Source organism: Ovis aries, chromosome 4 (genome assembly GCF_016772045.2).
Source record: "Ovis aries strain OAR_USU_Benz2616 breed Rambouillet chromosome 4, ARS-UI_Ramb_v3.0, whole genome shotgun sequence".
Taxonomy (NCBI): domain Eukaryota; kingdom Metazoa; phylum Chordata; class Mammalia; order Artiodactyla; family Bovidae; genus Ovis; species Ovis aries.
This window is the reverse complement of record NC_056057.1, coordinates 68,610,504-68,629,019: the sequence shown is the minus strand read 5'-3', so window position 1 is coordinate 68,629,019 and position 18,516 is coordinate 68,610,504. Positions and strand designations below refer to the sequence as shown.

Sequence of the window (18,516 nt, the reverse complement as noted above, 5' to 3'; positions counted from 1 at the left end):
ATCTGGCTAATGACCCATAGGATCTGGAAGCAGAAGTGTGGGTCCTAGTCAGCTCACCTGGAGACTGAATGACTATGTTAAAATAACGGGACATGTGGCAAACAAAAGCATGCAAGACAGACACCAGCCATGTCGTTTTCTGGGGCAGCAGAGAAGAAACATCTCTGGGAGAGAGGCCGAAAGTTAAGCCTCTTTCCTCTCCCCTGCCCCCACCCCTCCCAGCCATCGCCTTGGGGAGAAAGAATAAAATGGAAAGCTTTTGCCAGAGATCAAAAAACACTGACTCCTATTAGATTCACTTTCACTTTGGGGATTGGTTGGGTTTGCTCACCAATTAGCAGACAGGGTGTTTGATGAAAGTAAGGGGGCAGCATAGAGGAGCTGGTTACCTCTTTTTGGCGACTAGGATTGTTTCAGCAAATTATTACAATGTGTAGGGCCGGGGGTTGGGGGGAGCCCTAGTGATGGGAAAGAATCCAGGACCTGGTCTCTAATAATAACTTACAGACTGGGAAAAAAAAAATAACCAAATAAGAAAGGTCACTTTAAGAAAATGTACTAAAAATAGCTATAATGAATGTAAGAAAAGAGAAAGGAAGATATTATATGTATACTGTTTGATCAGGTTTGCAACTTCACATTTTCCTTAATTTTTGTGTAAAAGAATAACTTTGTAAATCTGAAAGGAGAAGTAAGAAACTAGCTAGCAAGCTGAGCTTTCAGCTTGGAAAAGGCATGAAGGAGAAACACAGGAGTGAAAAACTGCATTTTGTGATGGCCACAAAAGGAGGACTCCTGGGAAAGAAAACAAACAATCCAAAGTTCAATATACAAATAATGTTGGAAGCAAGCAGAAACCTCTCAGGCAGCTAGTTGAAAGGTTGGAAAAGTATATTTGGTTGAATAATTCTGCTGTTTCTATTGTTTTTCAAAGGATATTTTTACAAAATTACACCTTAAGATGTCGGTTCTTCTTGCTACTTTCTCTGCTGGCCACTTCACAGTTATCAATTATAACATAACAAAATGGAAAACAGGCCATGTATGTATGTGTGTGTGTGTGCACACACTCCTCATGTAGCAGTATTCTTAAAAGATCTTCAAGAACTGGACTATGATGACCAATCAATAATACTTCTACCACTGGAGGAATTTTCATATTGAAATAGAAAATCATTTGGTTTGAAGATGGTCAAAAGAGCGCCAGGGCCTTTTACCTGTATAAGTTTTGAGCCACGTCATCCTCATCTATCGCATATCCGTGGACATGGTCGGTAAAACTGAAACCTGTGCCCACCTGAAGGTGAAATAAATAAGCAGGTATAAACAGAGAGAAACACACATCTTGCTGAGAGACACCGCATGAGAAGGAAATCAACACTATTCCCAAGGTCATGCCTTTGGCCTCAGCTTTTTGGCATCCCCCATGTGCACTCATCCATGCTCACAGAAGGATGCTGCATGTCGCCATGTCCCCCTTCCCTCTGCTGAGCCCAAATAAACTAGCAATGCAAAGCTCTTCTCTGACCCTGCAGTGGGAACCGTGCCAGATGATTATTTAAGGATGAGAAACTCACCTTTCCTGGCCTCTGCTACAGTATCAAAAGACTCAAAGTTGTCTCCTCTCTGAAACCTGGAAGGTGCACTGCTCTGTCCTGCTAAGAAGGAACTCTCTATTGGCCAAAGATAAAAGCTACCTCTGTGTGTGTGCAGTTCTTTTCCCCATTTCTTTACTTGTGATAAATATGGCCACTAAGCCCTTTCACCTTCAGCAGATAAGGGGTTTTAAAATAAAGATTAGCTTTAAACTAATAGTTCCTTATTCCTGGAAGTTCATAGTCAACTGAGTAAATCAATAGCAAAAGCTACTACTTATTTTGGGTCAACAATATATACAAGGAATGCACCCCCACCATATACATCAGTTGTAAATTTTTTTTTTTTCCAAACAGCCAAGGGAACAGGACATTTAATTTGACTTTAATGTAAACATGGAATTATAGACTAAAAAAGAAGATGGCTGACAAAACATGATGGCGGGCAAGAATGTTGGATTTTTTTCCTTCCTATTTTTGTTTTCTCTTTGAACCATCTGGGAAGTGAAAGAAGTTAGAGAGATTAGAGGACAGATACTCCCAATCTGTAGGAGTTGACCCTAAAGTTACTCTCCTATATTGTAGTTTATTTGATTTGATTTCATAAAACTTCCCAAGGAGAATTCTACCTTTTGCTCTCCCTGAAATGAGGCATTCAGCTCACTGTGATAAGTGAAAGGGGCTAGTTTTGACTTTTTATATCAGAGCTCTATTTGAAAGATTAGGTGTTCCCATGCTACAAAAAAAACACCCAAGTTATAGAGAAACCCATATTATCACTAGAGAGAAAGTCATCCCTTCCTGGACGGTATAACTCAGTGAAGAGGACATTTCATAAGACCAGAAATGAGGGAAGGAGAGAAAGCAGCAAGGAAAACCCCCAAACTTGGATATAATGGTACATATTAGAAAAATTAAATCTCAATTAAAAAAAACTTTTTAATCAGAGGATAACTATTTTATTGTGTTGGCTTCTGCCATACAACAATATGAATCAGCCATAGGTATACATATGTGCCCCCTGGGACCTACCCCTCATCCTGTATCCCGTCCCACCCCTCTAGGTTGTCACAGAGCACAGAGCACCAGCTCCTTGTGTTACGCAGCAACTTCCTTAGTTAGCTGTCTATTTTATATATGGCCATGTACGTGTTTCAATGCTGAAGGAGAGGGTGGGACAAATTGAATCAAATGTGTTTTTTAAATAGACAATTATAGGGGCTTCCTTGGTGCTCCAAGGGTTAAGACTTAGTGCTCCCAATGCAGGGAAACCAGGTGGGAACCCTGGTCAGGGAACTAGATCCTGCACATGGCAACTAAGATCCCATTAAGGCCATAACCAAGACCTGGAGCAGCCCAATAAAATTTTTTTAAAAATAAAATAGGCAATTATAGTTATAAAGAAAAAAATCTGGTGTCTTCTGTTTAATAAATGTACTTAATGAAAGAAAAAAAGACTACAGAGGTCAACACTGCCATTTCATAGGACCCCGGGTACTTACGGGATTGTCAACGTAGAGCATGGAAAACGTAGTAGTCCAGGGAAAGTCTCTGGCAAACACTAGTAAAGCAGAGAAGAGGCTTGAGACTGAGTCCTTATTAACACATTCCACCTAATGTCTAGCTCTAGTTTGGAGCCCAACACTCCCACCTGTCCCCTCCAGTTTGGGGAACTCTTCGTGTCCCTCTGACCCTGCATCACTGTCCTGCAGCAGGTACGGACACCAGCTGCTTTTTCCTCTTCCCCTCCTCTCCTTTACTTTTCCCAGAACCAGAGAATTTCTACATCTAAGATGAACGTTGGAAACAAAACCCCATGCAACTGCCTCATGCAGAAATACCCATCACCCACAGATGCAATAAACCTATCTGTCCAATTGAGTGAATCCTCTTTAACCTCTGATTCTCCAGAATCTTCCCTCCCATCCAACATTGAAGAGACCCACAACTTCGACAGAATTGTGGACAGAAGTATACTGAGTCACAAACTCGTTCACACTCCAAATTCTGACCTGGGGAAAGTAAACAATCTCCCCTCCCCTAAAACTGAGGTGGAGATAAGCCTGGGTTAGAGCTGGATGTAGCTCCTTCTCCATTCCTTCCTGCGGCCCTCAGCCCTCAGCACCTTGCTTCCAAGATATCTGATCATTTGTGTGGCTGAACTACGCCTTTCAGTTTGTATGAATAATTAGGGATATAATTCCATCCACTTGCCCTACGCAAAAGGTCTCACCCAGACAGTAATAAATGCCAACTATCTTCATAAGTCTGGATTGCTTGAGTCAGCAGTAGATTAACAGAACAAAGTGTGGAACATTTCATCCAAATTTCAAGGCAGAAAGCAGCCCAGTCAGGACACTCACCCTGTTGGCTCCTCCTTCTTGGACAGACACTGCCAGAAAATTGTGTTTTCATAATCTGAAACTGTAAAGCTATTTCTAGGGGTTCATTGTACACACTAAGTTATTTCTAAAGCAGATACAAGGGTCAAAGGAAGAACTCTCCATGGGAAACCAGAGTCCAAGCAATACTTACAAGTCATGTTTTTGCTGACAATGTAAGGTCCATGTTCCACAAAGAGACCAAACATGGATGAGCCTCCTGGCCCACCTTGCAGCCAAAGGACAACTGGCGCGTTCTCCGGCTCTACCTGGAAAGGACAAAGAACCCAGTGAGTACAGAGTGCTAAGGCTTCAGAAAATACCCAGGCAAACTCACCTAAATCCTGTCTTTCACAGCCTTGACTAAGTCTCATCAAACCTTCCCCATGACCACTCTCTACAGAAGTAAAGCACTGTCATTTCTTGTTTAGAATTAGTATTTATTTCATATGCTGGTATCTATCTTGTGCAGTTAGGTTTTTCTCTCTGTTAGCCAGAATACCCAGGAATGATCAAAGAGTTGCCTTTGTATATCCTCAGGAGTAGCAGCCATGAGGACCTACCCCATGTCCAAGGTCAGAAGCAGCATCTGCACTTTGCTGAAGCAACTGTGAAGAGATACCCCACGTCCAAGGTAAGAGAAACCCAAGTAAGATGGTAGGCACTGAGAGAGGGCATCAGAGGGCAGACACACTGAAACTATACTCACAGAAAACTAGTCAATCTAATCACACGGACCACAGCCTTGTCGAACTCAATGAAACTAAGCCATGCCATGTGGGGCCGCCCAAGACGGACAGGTCATGGTGGAGAGGTCTGACAGAATATGGTCCACTGGAGAAGGGAATGGCAAACCACTTCAGTATTTTTGCCTTGAGAACCACATGAACAGTATGAAAAGGCAAAAAGATAGGACACTGAAAGAGGAACTCCCGGGTTGGTAGGTGCCCAATATGCTACTGGAATTCAATGGAGAAATAACTCCAGAAAGAATGAAGGGATGGAGCTAAAGCAAAAACAATAGCCAGTTGTGGATGTGACTAGTGATAGAAGCAAGGTCCAATGCTGTAAAGAGCAATAAATATTGCATAGGGACCTGGAATATTAGGTCCATGAATCAAGGCAAATTGGAAGTGGTCAAACAGGAGATAGCAAGAGTGAACGTCAACATTCTAGGAATCAGCAAGCTAAAATGGACTGGAATGGGTGAATTTAACTCAGATGACCATTATATCTACTACTGTGGGCAAGAATCCCTTAAAAGAAATGGAGTAGTCATCACAGTCAACAAGAGTCAGAAATGCAGTACTTGGATGCAATCTCAAAACGACAGAATGATCTCTGTTCATTTCCAAGGCAAACCATTCAATATCACAGTAATCCAAGTCTATGCCCTGACCAGTAACACTGAAGAAGCTGAAGCTGAATGGTTCTGTGAAGATCTACAAGACCTTTTAGAACTAACACCCAAAAAAGATGTCCTTTTCATTATAGGGGACTGGAATGCAAAAGTAGGAAGTCAAGAAACACCTGGGGTAACAGGCAAATTTGGCCTTGGAATACCGAATAAAGTGGGGCAAAGGCTAATAGAGTTTTGCCAAGAGAACGCACTGGTCATAGCAAATACCCTCTTCCAACAACATAAGAGAAGACTCTACACATGGATATCACCAGACGGTCAACACTGTAATCAGACTGATTATATTCTTTGCAGCCAAAGACGGAGAAGCTCTATACAGTCAACAAAAACAAGAGAGGCAGCTGACTGTGGCTCAAATCATGAACTCCTTATTGCCAAATTCAGACTGAAACTGAAGAAAGTAGGGAAAACCATTAGACCATTCAGGTATGACCTAAGTCAAATCCCTTATGATTATACAGTGGAAGTGAGAAATAGATTCAAGGGCCTAGATCTGATAGATAGAGTGCCTGATGAATGATGGATGGAGGTTTGTGACATTGTACAGGAGACAGGGATCAAGACCATCCCCAAGAAAAAGAAATGCAAAAAAGCAAAATGACTGTCTGGGGAGGCCTTACAAATAGCTGTGAAAAGAAGAGAAGCAAAAAGCAAAGGAGAAAAGGAAAGATATAAGCATCTGAATGCAGAGTTCCAAAGAATAGCAAGAAGAAGATAAGAAAGCCTTCCTCGGTGATCAATGCAAAGAAATTTAGGAAAACAATAGAATGGGAAAGACTAGAGATCTCTTCAAGAAAATTAGAGACACCAAGGGAACATTTCATGCAAAGATGGGCTCGATAAAGGACAGAAATGGTATGGACCTAACAGAAGCAGAAGATATTAAGAAGAATTGGCAAGAATACACAAAAGAATTGTACAAAAAAGATCTTCATGACCAAGATAATCACGATGCCACCTAGAGCCAGACATCCTGGAATGTGAAGTCAAGTGCGCCTTAGAGAGCATCACTATGAAGCATCAAAGCTAGTGGAGGTGATGGAATTCCAGTTGAGCTATTTCAAATCTTGAAAGATGATGCTGTCAAAGTGCTGCACTCAATATGCCAGCAAATTTGGAAAACTCAGCAGTGGACACAGGACTGGAAAAGGTCAGTTTTCATCCCAATTCCAAAGAAAGGCAATGCCAAAGAATGCTCAAACTACCACACAATTGCACTCGTCTCACACGCTAGTAAAGTAATGCTCAAAATTCTCCAAGCCAGGCTTCAGCAATACATGAACTGTGAACTTCCAGATGTTCAAGCTGGTTGTAGAAAAGGCAGAGGAACCAGAGATCAAATTGCCAACATCCACTGGATCATGGAAAAAGCAAGAGAGTTCCAGAAAAACATCTATTTCTGCTTTATTGACCATGCCAAAGCCTTTGACTCTGTGGATCACAATAAACTGTGGAAGATTCTTCAAGAGATGGGAATACCAGACCACCTGACCTGCCTCTTGAGAAACCTGTATGCAGGTCAGGAAGCAACAGTTAGAACTGGACATGGAACAACAGACTGGTTCCAAATAGAAAAGGAGTACAGCAAGGCTGTATACTGTCACCCTGCTTATTTAACTTATATGCAGAGTACATCATGAGAAACGCTGGGCTGGAAGAAGCACAAGCTGGAATCAAGACTGCCGGGAGAAATAGCAATAACCTCAGATATACAGATGACACCCCCCTTATGGCAGAAAGTGAAGAGGAGCTAAAAAGCCTCTTGATGAAAGTGAAAGAGGAGAGTGAAAAAGTTGGCTTAAAGCTCAACATTCAGAAAACTAAGATCATGGCATCTGGTCCCATCACTTCATGGGAAATAGATGGGGAAACAGTGGAAACAGTGTCAGACTTTATTTTGAGGGGCTCCAAAATCACTCCAGATGATGATTGGAGCCATGAAATTAAAAGACGCTTAGTCCTTGGAAGGAAAGTTATGACCAACCTAGATAGCATATTCAAAAGCAGAGACATTACTTTGCCAACAAAGGTCCATCTAGTCAAGGCTATGGTTTTTCCAGAGTTCATATATGGATGTGAGAGTTGGACTGTGAAGAAAGCTGAGGGCCGAAGCATTGATGCTTTTGAACTGTGGTGGAGAAGACTCTTGAGAGTCCCTTGGACTGCAAAGAGATCCAACCAGTCCATCCTAAAGGAGATCAGTCCTGGGTGTTCTTTGGAAGGACTGATGCTGAGGCTGAAACTCCAATACTTAGGCTCCCTGATGCGAAGACCTGACTCATTGGAAAAGACTCTGATGCTGGGAGGGATTGGGGGCAGGAGGAGAAGGGGACGACAGAGGATGAGATGGCTGGATGGCATCACTGGCTCAATGGACATGAGTTTGAGTGAACTCCGGGAGTTGGTGATGGACAGGGAGGCCTGGCGCTCTGTAATTCATGGAGTCACAAATAGTCAGACATGACTGAGCGACTGAACTGAACCAAACTGAGGTGGTTAAATGTGCAGGCAGGGCCGAGAAGCTGTGAGGGTAATAGAGAGTTCTGCCCTCTCGGATGCCCTGGGCCCTCTGCTCTGCACTCTATCCTCCCCTGCTTTTCATGTCTCTTCCTGTGACCTGGCACAATGATGGGACTTCCAGGCTGTCAGAAAAATAGGCTGACCCTGAGAGGCCACACTACAAAGTCAAGTCTGGTACCTTGGTGCCAAACATCTTTATTATGCAACTTTGAAGCACAGGACACTGCATTCTTGGCATGCTTAAATAATAAGAGATCTGCATACACACCTCCAACCTCAGCTGACCCTGCTCCTCAAATTTACTTTCTTGAAGGAGGTGAATGAGCTCAACAATCTTTGAAGAAGCTCACTTTTTTAAAAAGAAAATTACACGCCAACATCGTCTTACTCTGATGTGCCAACCAAACTGTGAAGAAAATATTTCCCTTATTTGGAATGAAATGCAAAAATCAGATGCTAGAAAAGAAAGGTTTGTGTGTTCAATGCAAAAAGTCCAAGAGTCAGTAATCCCACAGCTTTCAGACTTTTTAAAATATGATATGACATCACAAGGCTTCCCAGGTGGCTCAGTGGTAAAAAAAAATCCATCTGCAGTGCAGGAGATGCCAGAGATGTGGGTTCAATCCCTGGGTCAGGAAGATCCCTTGGAGGAGGGCGTGGCAACCCACTCCAGTATTCTTGCCTGGAGAATCCTATGGACAGAGGAGCCTGGTGGGCCTCAGGTGGGCTACAGGTGGGCTACAGGTGGGCTACAGGTCCATGAGGTTGCAAAGAGTCAGACATGACTGAAGTGACTGAACATGCACACACACATGCAGACATCACAACGTCATGATACACACAGTAATTATGTCAATAATAATGGCATAAAGTTATGCAACAGACATTATTATTATTATTCTTATGTTCAAGCAGAAGACACTGAGACACAGAGAAGTTGAATAACTTGCCCAAGGTCATATAGGTATAAAATAGCATAATTAGAATTCAGACCCTGGCAATCTAACTCCTTGGGTGATATATTTAGCTCTCAGTTGTGGGAATGAAGCCTTTCTCCCACCTCCTACTCCCATTTAGAAAAAAATAAAAGTAAATGAAGACACCCTGAACAAAATTGCAAAATTCAGACTTGAATGAAGTAAGAAGCAACTGTTTTACTTGATTTATAGATTTAGGAAATTAAGGACTTTTAAAGTACTTATTATTCTGAAACTGTAATTCAAAAATGTATGAAATGAGAGAGTGTGTTTATTTTTGTCAAAAATTCAAAAATTTTTACTTAAAGTTTTTCATATCATAAAGGAAATACTTATTCTTACTTTTTTTCAAAGAGGGTATAAAAAAAATCCCCCTTGCCCACCAATCCTATTCCCTACAGATAATCATTGGAGTATTTAGTCTTTCAGATTTTTCTCTATGCCCTACCCCACCTCCTCACATGTACATATGCACATATCTCATAGATGTTACATGTGTTATGTACATAAGTACCTTTTTTTCCCCCAAACTAGTCCTACATGACTTAGCAACTGAACAAAAACAACAATATATAATATTCTATATTTGCTGCAGTCACTTAACAGCATGTTGTGGAAATCTCTTCATATATCAGTACATATCATCATCTGGCTGAATAGTCTGACACTCTGAATTTACCATGAATTATTAATTCATTTAACATACAACATCACCAGGCATTATTCTAGGGCTGGGGATGCAGGCCAGCTCCCACTCATGGACAGGAAGGATAGTTAATGAAGAAGAACATGGACTGTGGCACCAGACTGCCAGGGTCTGAATTCTAATTATGCTGTTTTATAGCTGTGTGACCTTGGGTAAGTTACTTAACTTCTCTGTGTCTCAGTGTCTTCTGCTTGAACATAAGAATAATAATAATGTCTATTGTACAGGACTGTTGTGCAGATTCAAGAGTTAATATATGCCCAGCACTTGAACAGTGCCTAGAGTATCTACTTAAGTGTTAACTCTGGCTACTTTTCTGGTAAAGTGGGAAGACAGGTAATAAATAAGTAATTAAAGAAATGGGTTATATAAAAGAACAGCAGGAAGATGTTAGAGTGAATACTTAAAGGCAGCCTCCGTGATGGACTAGCATTTGAAATGTGAATGATACCTTACAAAAAAGCATTTATATATTTAATTAATTTTTTTTAATTTTAAAATCTTTAATTCTTACATGCATTCCCAAACATGAACCCCCTCCCACCTCCCTCCCATAACATCTTTCTGGGTCATCCCCATGCACCAGCCCCAAGCATGCTGCATCCTGCGTCAGACATAGACTGGCGATTCAATTCACATGATAGTATATATCTACCAATGACATATAGGTCAGAGTAGTGTAGCAAGAACTGACGATCAAAAATAAGGGACAAGGAAATTTTATATATAAAAGAAGGGACAAAACGATCCTAAATATTTAAGTGAGAAGTCTCTAACAATAGAATCACAAATTGCCCTCTTCGTGAACAGGAAACTATGGCTTTGCCTCAGAAGCCCTTTTAATTCTTCTGGTGACCCCTGGTGGCCAGTTCATGAACTTGGACACTCTTTCCTCAGGGTTTGTTGCTAAAGGAAGAGCCCAGAAAGAGGTAGTTTAGCAATTAATTTTTAGATCTCTACTGAAGAAAATTTCACAATCTCTCACATTAGCGCATTCCATTATTCATTCACTATGATGGTGAAAAAATACCCTAGGTCTTAACAGATTGTCATTTGAAGTATTAAAACTCATGTATTTGATTTAACATTCTGTTCATAAGGACTTCCCTGGTGGCTCAGGCGGTAAAGCGTCTGTCTACAATGTGAGAGACCTGGGTTCGATCCCTGGGTTGGGAAGATTCCCTGGAGAAGGAAATGGCAACCCACTCCAGTACTCTTGCCTTGAAAATCCTACGGACGGAGGAGCTTGGTGCAGGCTACTATCCACGGGGTCGCAAAGAATCGGGCACAACTGAGCAACTTCACTTTCTTTCTTTCTGTACATAAAGAGATTCTTCAAAAACACCCAGCTTCTTCCTCCTTGCTTCTAAGTGAGCATCAGTTCAGTTCAGTTCAGTCGCTCAGTCGTGTCCGACTCTTTGCAACCCCATGAATCGCAGCACGCCAGGCCTCCCTGTCCATCACCAACACCCGGAGTCCACCCAAACCCATGTCCATCGAGTTGGTGATGCCATCCAATCATCTCATCCTCTGTCATCCCCTTCTCCTCCTGCCCTCAATCTTTCCCAGGATTAGGGTCTTTTCAAGTGAGTCAGCTCTTCGTATCAGGTGGCCAAAGTATTGGAGTTTCAGCTTTAGATCAGTCCTTCCAAAGAACACCCAGGACTGATCTCCTTTAGGATGGACTGGTTGGATCTCCTTGCAGTCCAAGGGACTCTCAAGAGTCTTCTCCAACACCACAGTTCAAAAGCATCAATTCTTTAGCACTCAGCTTTCTTCATAGTCCAACTCTCAAAGTGAGCATAGAGGACTCTATATGAAAACACTAATGAAATGAAACCTTCCTGCCCTACTGCTTCCCACATGAGTAGCATCCTCTTATACTTTGAGTCTTCCTTTTCACCCTGTTCCCCATCAAACAATACCCATCTTTCACTCCATCCCTCTGGGCCCCCCTCTACATCACGTGGTAGATAACCTTCCAACCTTACATAATCACTGAAGCAGTACGTTCGTACACTGGGGCTGGGGATGCAGTAAACACTTGCAGATTTCAGTACTATACTGTAGACAGTGGACTTATTGGAGTAACCCTAGGGAATCTTAGGTACCCAGTAAGTATTGGCGCAATCTGCCAATGCCTAGGCCTGGGGACATACTCCCTTTCTCCAGCCCCACAGAGGAACACCACACTCTGTAAGAGAAAACAGCAACCTAACCACTATAGACCCAAACCAATGGTACCACTTAAAATAAGAAGTGCAATTAGTAAATTAATTAAGGCTCCCTTCACACTTCTATATGCAGAGGCTGATCATTTGCTTGGTTTAAGTAATGCGTTCTGTTGTAATTGAAGTCATTAGAACCCCATGTAACTGTCTTGAAAATTCCCCCGAGTATGTTTGAATGGACTCCTATTTTGCCACCCAGGTCCCAGTTCAGCTGGTATTTCAGCTGCAACACTAATGATACTAATGAAGGCAGAGGTTTTTTATTTAAAGCAATTGGTTTTGTGATTAGAACTGTTAACTAGATACTTAATAACATTTTAATTATACAGATATATTCCCAACACATAAAAATAACTTACTCAAGACATTCAGTGCTTTTCAGGGGAATTTTACTCATAGTGGTTCATTCCGAACACTCTCTAAAAACTTCCTATACTATGATAGTTGCCACCGTACCATCATATGGACAATTAACTTTTTAAAACTTTTTTTCTGTCCTGAAGCCTCCTCATATCCCTTCCAAGTTCCCACTGACTCTCATCAAGCTTTGGATTATCTCATTCATTTGAGCCAGCTCACACCCCACTAGAATTGTCTTTACCTTTCTCCTTCCTAACCTTTCTACCTGGATGTTAATTCTTCACTAGAAAGTTCTAGCTTCTCTGTTCATGCCGTCTTCCAAAACGCTGGACATTAAAAGAATGAGGGAAGGGTGTTGGAGAAAATTACTGACTTTCCTTTCTTGATGCACAGAAGAAATGGCTGAAAGTTTACTTGTTTCTCCATATTAAAATTTCATTTCTCAAAGGCAGTGAGGCATATCAAGGTTTCTGCAGAGCCTGAGCATACCTATGGGTGGGATGATCCATAATTTGTCATTTTTAGCTACTTTCTTTTTGATTTGTCTCACTCACCTACCTTCTGTTTTCCCAGATCCCTGATGCTATCAGTGCATAGCCAAGAGAAGATAAACAGTGAATATTTAAAGAAGACAAGTGTCTGTGACCTCCACATCTTTACTGCATTATTGGTGTATTTGTAGCCATCAGTGGTAGACACATTTTAAGAGATTTGTCCAAATTACATCCCCTTCTCTAAGTCCATTCACCAATGGAAAGAGCCCATTAGCCATGTTAATTATCACATGACCCAGCACCCTCAGTCTTAGCTCATAGGACCGAGGAAGAACACCTGATCCAAACTGGGCCAACCACACTCTGCCCCCAGGAGAAGTGCTAATCTCTGTTTACCGCATGGTCCAAGGACAGATGGACTAGGAAACTGCAGGGTAGCCATCTTCTATTAAATGCCTGAAGAAGCAAGGCAAGCTGATCTGCAACGAAGCACAAATGAGTAATTCACTGGTCTTAGCAGAATAAGATTGAGGCAGAAAGACCAGCTGCTGCAGGTCCTGACAGCTTCTCCGTAACCACGCAGTAAATTTTAACTCTTAAATTTTTCTGTTTTTCAAAATTTTTTTTAACTTGAAAACACCGACCTTCAATACCATTACAAGTCCTAGTGTTTGCTCTGGCCTCCATTAGCCATGTTCATCCAGCTCAGGACAAGGGTGGGGTTGGAATACCAGAGGGTCTTCTTCCCCACTGAGCCACTTCGTTGGTGTTGGCCAAATGCCAGCATGCTGGGTAGGCTTCCTGTGTCCATATTTTAATGTAAATGGATGTTCATTATAATGGAAGGATAACCATAAATATGTAAAGAGAACTCTAAAGGGTATCTGGGCTGAGGGAGAATGTCCACCGAAGGGCGGGTGGATGGATGAACTCATAAGGTGGGGTGTGGCCCTTCCCAAGGCCACGGTCCAGATCTCGTTGGAGAAGCTATGGTTCCAGACCATTGAGGGGCTGAGAAATTCACTGAGGTGCCCAGGCAAAGCAGGCCAACAACCGCTGGGCAAGGAAAGGCCTGCAGGACAGCAGGCTACGGCTGGCAGGGGCCAGGAATGCAGAGGAAGTCAGGATGTTGGGAGGCTGCTTGCTTGAAGGGCATGGACAACCAGAAGCACATGGTGTCCATGCCAGGAAGGCTGCTGGAAGTGACCCTCTGGGAGGCAGGTAGTCCAGGCTGATGAGAGGGTGCCAGAGAAAGTAGGAAGCCTAGGCTGTAGGAAGCCTGCTTACTGGTGAGACCTGTCTGTGAGGGCCACAGACAGGTGGTCACTGGGATGGAGTCCAGTCTATAAACCTGCTGAGCGTCTTCGTGGTCTGGGTGCCCTGCTAAGGCAGAGCACCACTGATTGTCCTTCCACATACACTGCTGACGGCCTGGGCAGCAGGGCCAAGAGAAAGCAAAATGCACAAGGGACCAAGAAGAGACGTCAACTTCCTCCTGCAATGTCCCTCCAGCACCCTCTACTGACAAAGCTAAATATCGTGTTCGCTGAAAATTCAATACTTGTTAAATTGGTCAGATACCATTTGAGCACAGGGAGTATGAGAAAATATGTCTGGAGATTACACTGGAGAAAGTGCCCTGACCTTTAGTTCTCTCTTTCCAAATTCAAAGAACTGACTAGCTGCACTGGAATCACTGTGGAACTTGTTAGAAACACTGATCCCTGGGCCCTCTCCAGACCAAACAAATCAGATCTCTGCTGGGAGACGTCACATACTGAGCTGGAGGATCTGTCATATTTGTAAAGCTCCCAAGTTATGTCTGACGTGCAGTCGCAAGTTTGGCAGCTACTGCTCTGTGCCATTCTGTTACTGAAGCAGTCTAAACATCCAAAGGAGGAAGTGACCTGAGTGTGTGCGAAGGCCCTGTGTCTGCACTCCCAGGGTTGGCTGTCTGCTGGCTTCCAGGGACCCTTGGGGACCTGCTCTCCTGCTCCCAGAGAGAATGCCTTTTGCTTTGGCCACAAGCATCAGAGTGGCTCATTGCCTGTGCATCGCACTGTGGATGCAGGGACTGTGTTCATCTAATCCCCTGCACTCATGCTTTTCCTGGCGTCCGGGTAAGCAGGGTCAGCACCTGCAGGACCCTGAGAGGGAGGGATCATCTCAAATGTTGCCTCCTGGCACCTCCCATGCCTCACTCTATCCCGGCCTTGCTGACTCCTCAATATGAGACTGACCTTTCTCCATCACCAGATAGTCAGATTCCAGGGACACCAGTTATTCTCCTTGGCCTGAGGAACGAGGTAGGGACCTGAGTAAAGGGTGCTTGAGAAGGCACTGGCAACCCACTCCAGTACTCTTGCCTGGAAAATCCCATGGATAGAGGGGCCTGGTAGGCTGCAGTCCATGGGGTCGCTAAGTCGGGCAGGACTGAGCGACTTCACTTTTGCTTTTCACTTTCACGCATTGGAGAATGAAATGGCAACCCACTCCAGTGTTCTTGCCTGGAGAATACCAGGGATGGTGGAGCCTGGTGGGCTGCCATCTATGGGGTCGCACAGAGTTGGACACGACTGAAGCGACTTAGCAGCAGCAGCAGCAGCAGCAGCGTGTACGTGTGCTCAGTCACTAATTCATGTCTGACTCTTTGCAATCCCGTGGACTATAGGCCTCTGTCCATGGGATTCTCCAGACAAGAATACTGGAGTGGGTTTCCATCTCCTACTCCAGGGGATCTTCCCAACCCAGGGATTGAACCCATGTGTCCTGCCTTTCCTGCAATGCAGGTGGATTCTTCATTGCTGAGCCACTGGGGCAGTCCAAAGGGGCTTAGACTCAACTCTAAACATTTCAGATTTTGACTCTATGGCAGTTGAATAATCTACAGGTTTTAGATAAATGCATCCCACAAATTACTCCTTTATCTATAAGAAAAACTTAAATGCTGGATAGTTTTTCTAATGAAAAGGATGCTAATTTCAAAAAATGGGCTTCCCTGGTGGCTCAGAGGGTAAAGCATCTGCCTGCAATGCAGGAGACCCGGATTCAATTCCTGGGTCAGGAAGATCCCCTGGAGAAGGAAATGGCAACCCACTCCAGTATCCTTGCCTGGAAAATCCCATGGATGGAGAAGCCTGGTAGGCTACAGTCCATGGGGTTGCAAACAATACATGATTTTTTACCTTCTTAAACATGAAAAATCCCAATTCCACTTTGTAATTTCCTTTCCCAGTAACAATTAATCCACATTCTTGGCTGGCATCCGACTCCTTCCAATTTGGAATTGCTCCTTATCTCCTGACATCTTTAATCTCCCAAATTATGTCTGGTTTTGTTCCGTAGAGTATTTGTGTTAATACTAGAAAAACTAGTAATGACAGTGATAATACTGATAATGAAATAATAATAGCAACTCTACTTATTAGATATCAAACACCATTCTGAGACTTTATCATATTATCTCATTTTCTCAAAACCATTGTTCAGTAGGTAATTTGAGCCTCATTTTAAAATAAGGAAACCAACGCTCAGAGAAGTTAAGAACATGCCTAAGGTCACATTTGGCATAAGAAGTGGAGCCAAGGTTTTATCCAAGCCTGACTCAAGAGCCATACTTTTAACAATTGTAATTTATTGCCCTCCATGATTTGTTTTCTCACAGTCAACCTGGGGTGATCAAGAGCAAATATTTCTCCAACAGAGATTTTGTTTTAAAATCTAATTCTGCCCAGTTCTAGTTGGGAAACTTGGAGCTAATTATCTAATCTCTGCAATTCTCTTCCAACTGTAAAATGAAGATAGTAATTCCTTCCTCATGTGGTTTTCATAAGGATTAAAGAAAAATGCCCAGTACTTATTAGCACATAGTCAATGTTCAATCAAGAGCAGCTGTTATAATTGTTACATTTTTATTGGTTTCATTGTACTTTTTATTCTATGAAAAATGACTGTTCATTTCTCATGTTGATTGTGTCCCCCAACTGCACACCAATTTCAAGTTCTGGAACCCATTATTCATTGATTTGTATATAATAAGAGGGAAGATTCACAGAAATAACAGGAAACACAATTAATTTGAGAAACAGCAGTCCAAAAAATTACCCAGGGGCTATTACAAGTGTGGCATCCTTCCTGGGCCTCTTATTTTCTCTACCTTCAATTTTCGTAAGGGGTCATTTCTCTCCTGATGATCATATCAGCTGTTCCCCTGTGACAGGCAACAAACTATTATTTCTGCCAAATGAAAGGAACTGTCTCCCATCTCAGTGACCACTGCTTCTCCTTGTCGCATGCTTTATCTCCTTCACCCAAAATGGCCTGGTCCATAATTTATAGCCTGACTGCCTAGGCAGGAAAGGTTGCTTTGGGGCCTTGGAGACCTGGCTGTGTGTGTGGGCTCCCCAGAAGGAGGTCTTGGAACTATCTATCCCAGCTGCCATGTGGTGATAACCTGTCAACAGAACCGTCTTTTCATCTCGCTGTGCCTCTCTCCTGAAGCATAGTCTATCACTTCCAATAGGACACCACGTTCTTAAGCATCTTTCATGCCGCAGTGGCCTCAGTTTCAAGTCTTCTGGGATCATCTTAGAATGTGTCTAAGGCTACAATTCTGGACCCCCAGAGAACATACTCTGGGGGTGCATAGGCAGGTCTTCTTTAACTAAAGGGGGGCCCCAACAGTCCAGTTATTTTACTGCAAGGGGTTTCAGTCCAGCAACTAGGAGTGAGTATAAACCCTAAGCCCTTTTCCCTGACCAGCTTTACAGTCCCAGAGCATCGCCAGTCTCCTCGATAAAGCTGTCCACCTGCTTAGAGGCAACCTAAAAAGGAAAAGACTGAGTCTTCGTTTTGTTTTTGTTTGATCACTTCCCTGTTTTCACAAATCTGGATCATTACCAAAAAAAAAAAAAAGACATCATGCAGAAATCAATGAGGAGCTCACTGGTATCATAACCAGCCACCAAAGCAGAAGAGAGAGTAAGGGATCAGGCAGGACTAGGGTGAGGGTGGAGAGACAGAGCGCATTGGATTTGGAGACCTGGCAGTGGCAGAATGACCCCAAAGGCTGCATTCACCTCCTCAGTCTCCCATTCCAGCCTTCATCCTAGGTAAGTGCATGGAATAACACACCCACCTCCATCGGGGTTTCCCTGCTCTGGCTGTTTCTTTCTGGCAAATGAAGTGTGAGTCACTTTGGGGTCAGGAACACTGAATCCAGGATAGTAGCCTATAGGCTGAAGCAATGATTTCTGAAGCATGGTCCACCTGCTAATCCTACAACTTGCTAGCCTCTCCTAGTTTATGAGTCAGAATCTCTGGGGAATTTGAAGATCATTCTTAAGTATAATAAAATAAAAGAACATATTGTGAATCACTAATCCGGGTTAATTTTTCAAGTATCCATTTTGCACAGAACAACAGACTGGTTCCAAATAGGAAAAGGAGTACGTCAAGGCTGTATATTGTCACCCTGCTTATTTAATTTCTATGCAGAGTACATCATGAGAAATGCTGGACTGGAAGAAGCACAAGCTGGAATCAAGATTGCCACCACCCTTATGGCAGAAAGTGAAGAGGAGCTAAAAAGCCTCTTGATAAAAGTGAAAGTGGAGAGTGAAAAAGCTGGCTTAAAGCTCAACATTCAGAAAACGAAGATCATGGCATCTGGTCCCATCACTTCATGGGAAATAGATAGGGAAACAGTGGAAGCAGTGGCTGACTTTATTTTTGGGGCTCCAAAATCACTGCAGATGGTGACTGTAGCCATGAAATTAAAATACGCTTACTCCTTGAAAGGAAAGTTATGACCAACCTAGATAGCATATTCAA

The 18,516-nt window shown here is 42.9% G+C and overlaps 1 protein-coding gene across 6 annotated transcripts in view; it reads right to left on the bottom strand.

Moving 5' to 3' along the window:
• CPVL (carboxypeptidase vitellogenic like) overlaps positions 1-18,516 on the bottom strand; it is a 133,394-nt gene that overhangs the window by 79,308 nt on the left and 35,570 nt on the right. For all 6 annotated transcript variants that reach the window (XM_015095329.4, XM_060414783.1, XM_042248638.2 and 3 more), the window contains 3 exons: positions 4,131-4,245; positions 3,098-3,156; positions 1,218-1,297 (listed from right to left, as the gene is read on the bottom strand). In XM_015095329.4, the coding sequence (XP_014950815.1) occupies positions 1,218-1,297; positions 3,098-3,156; positions 4,131-4,245 (254 nt within the window). The remainder of the gene's footprint in view (positions 1-1,217; positions 1,298-3,097; positions 3,157-4,130; positions 4,246-18,516) is intronic.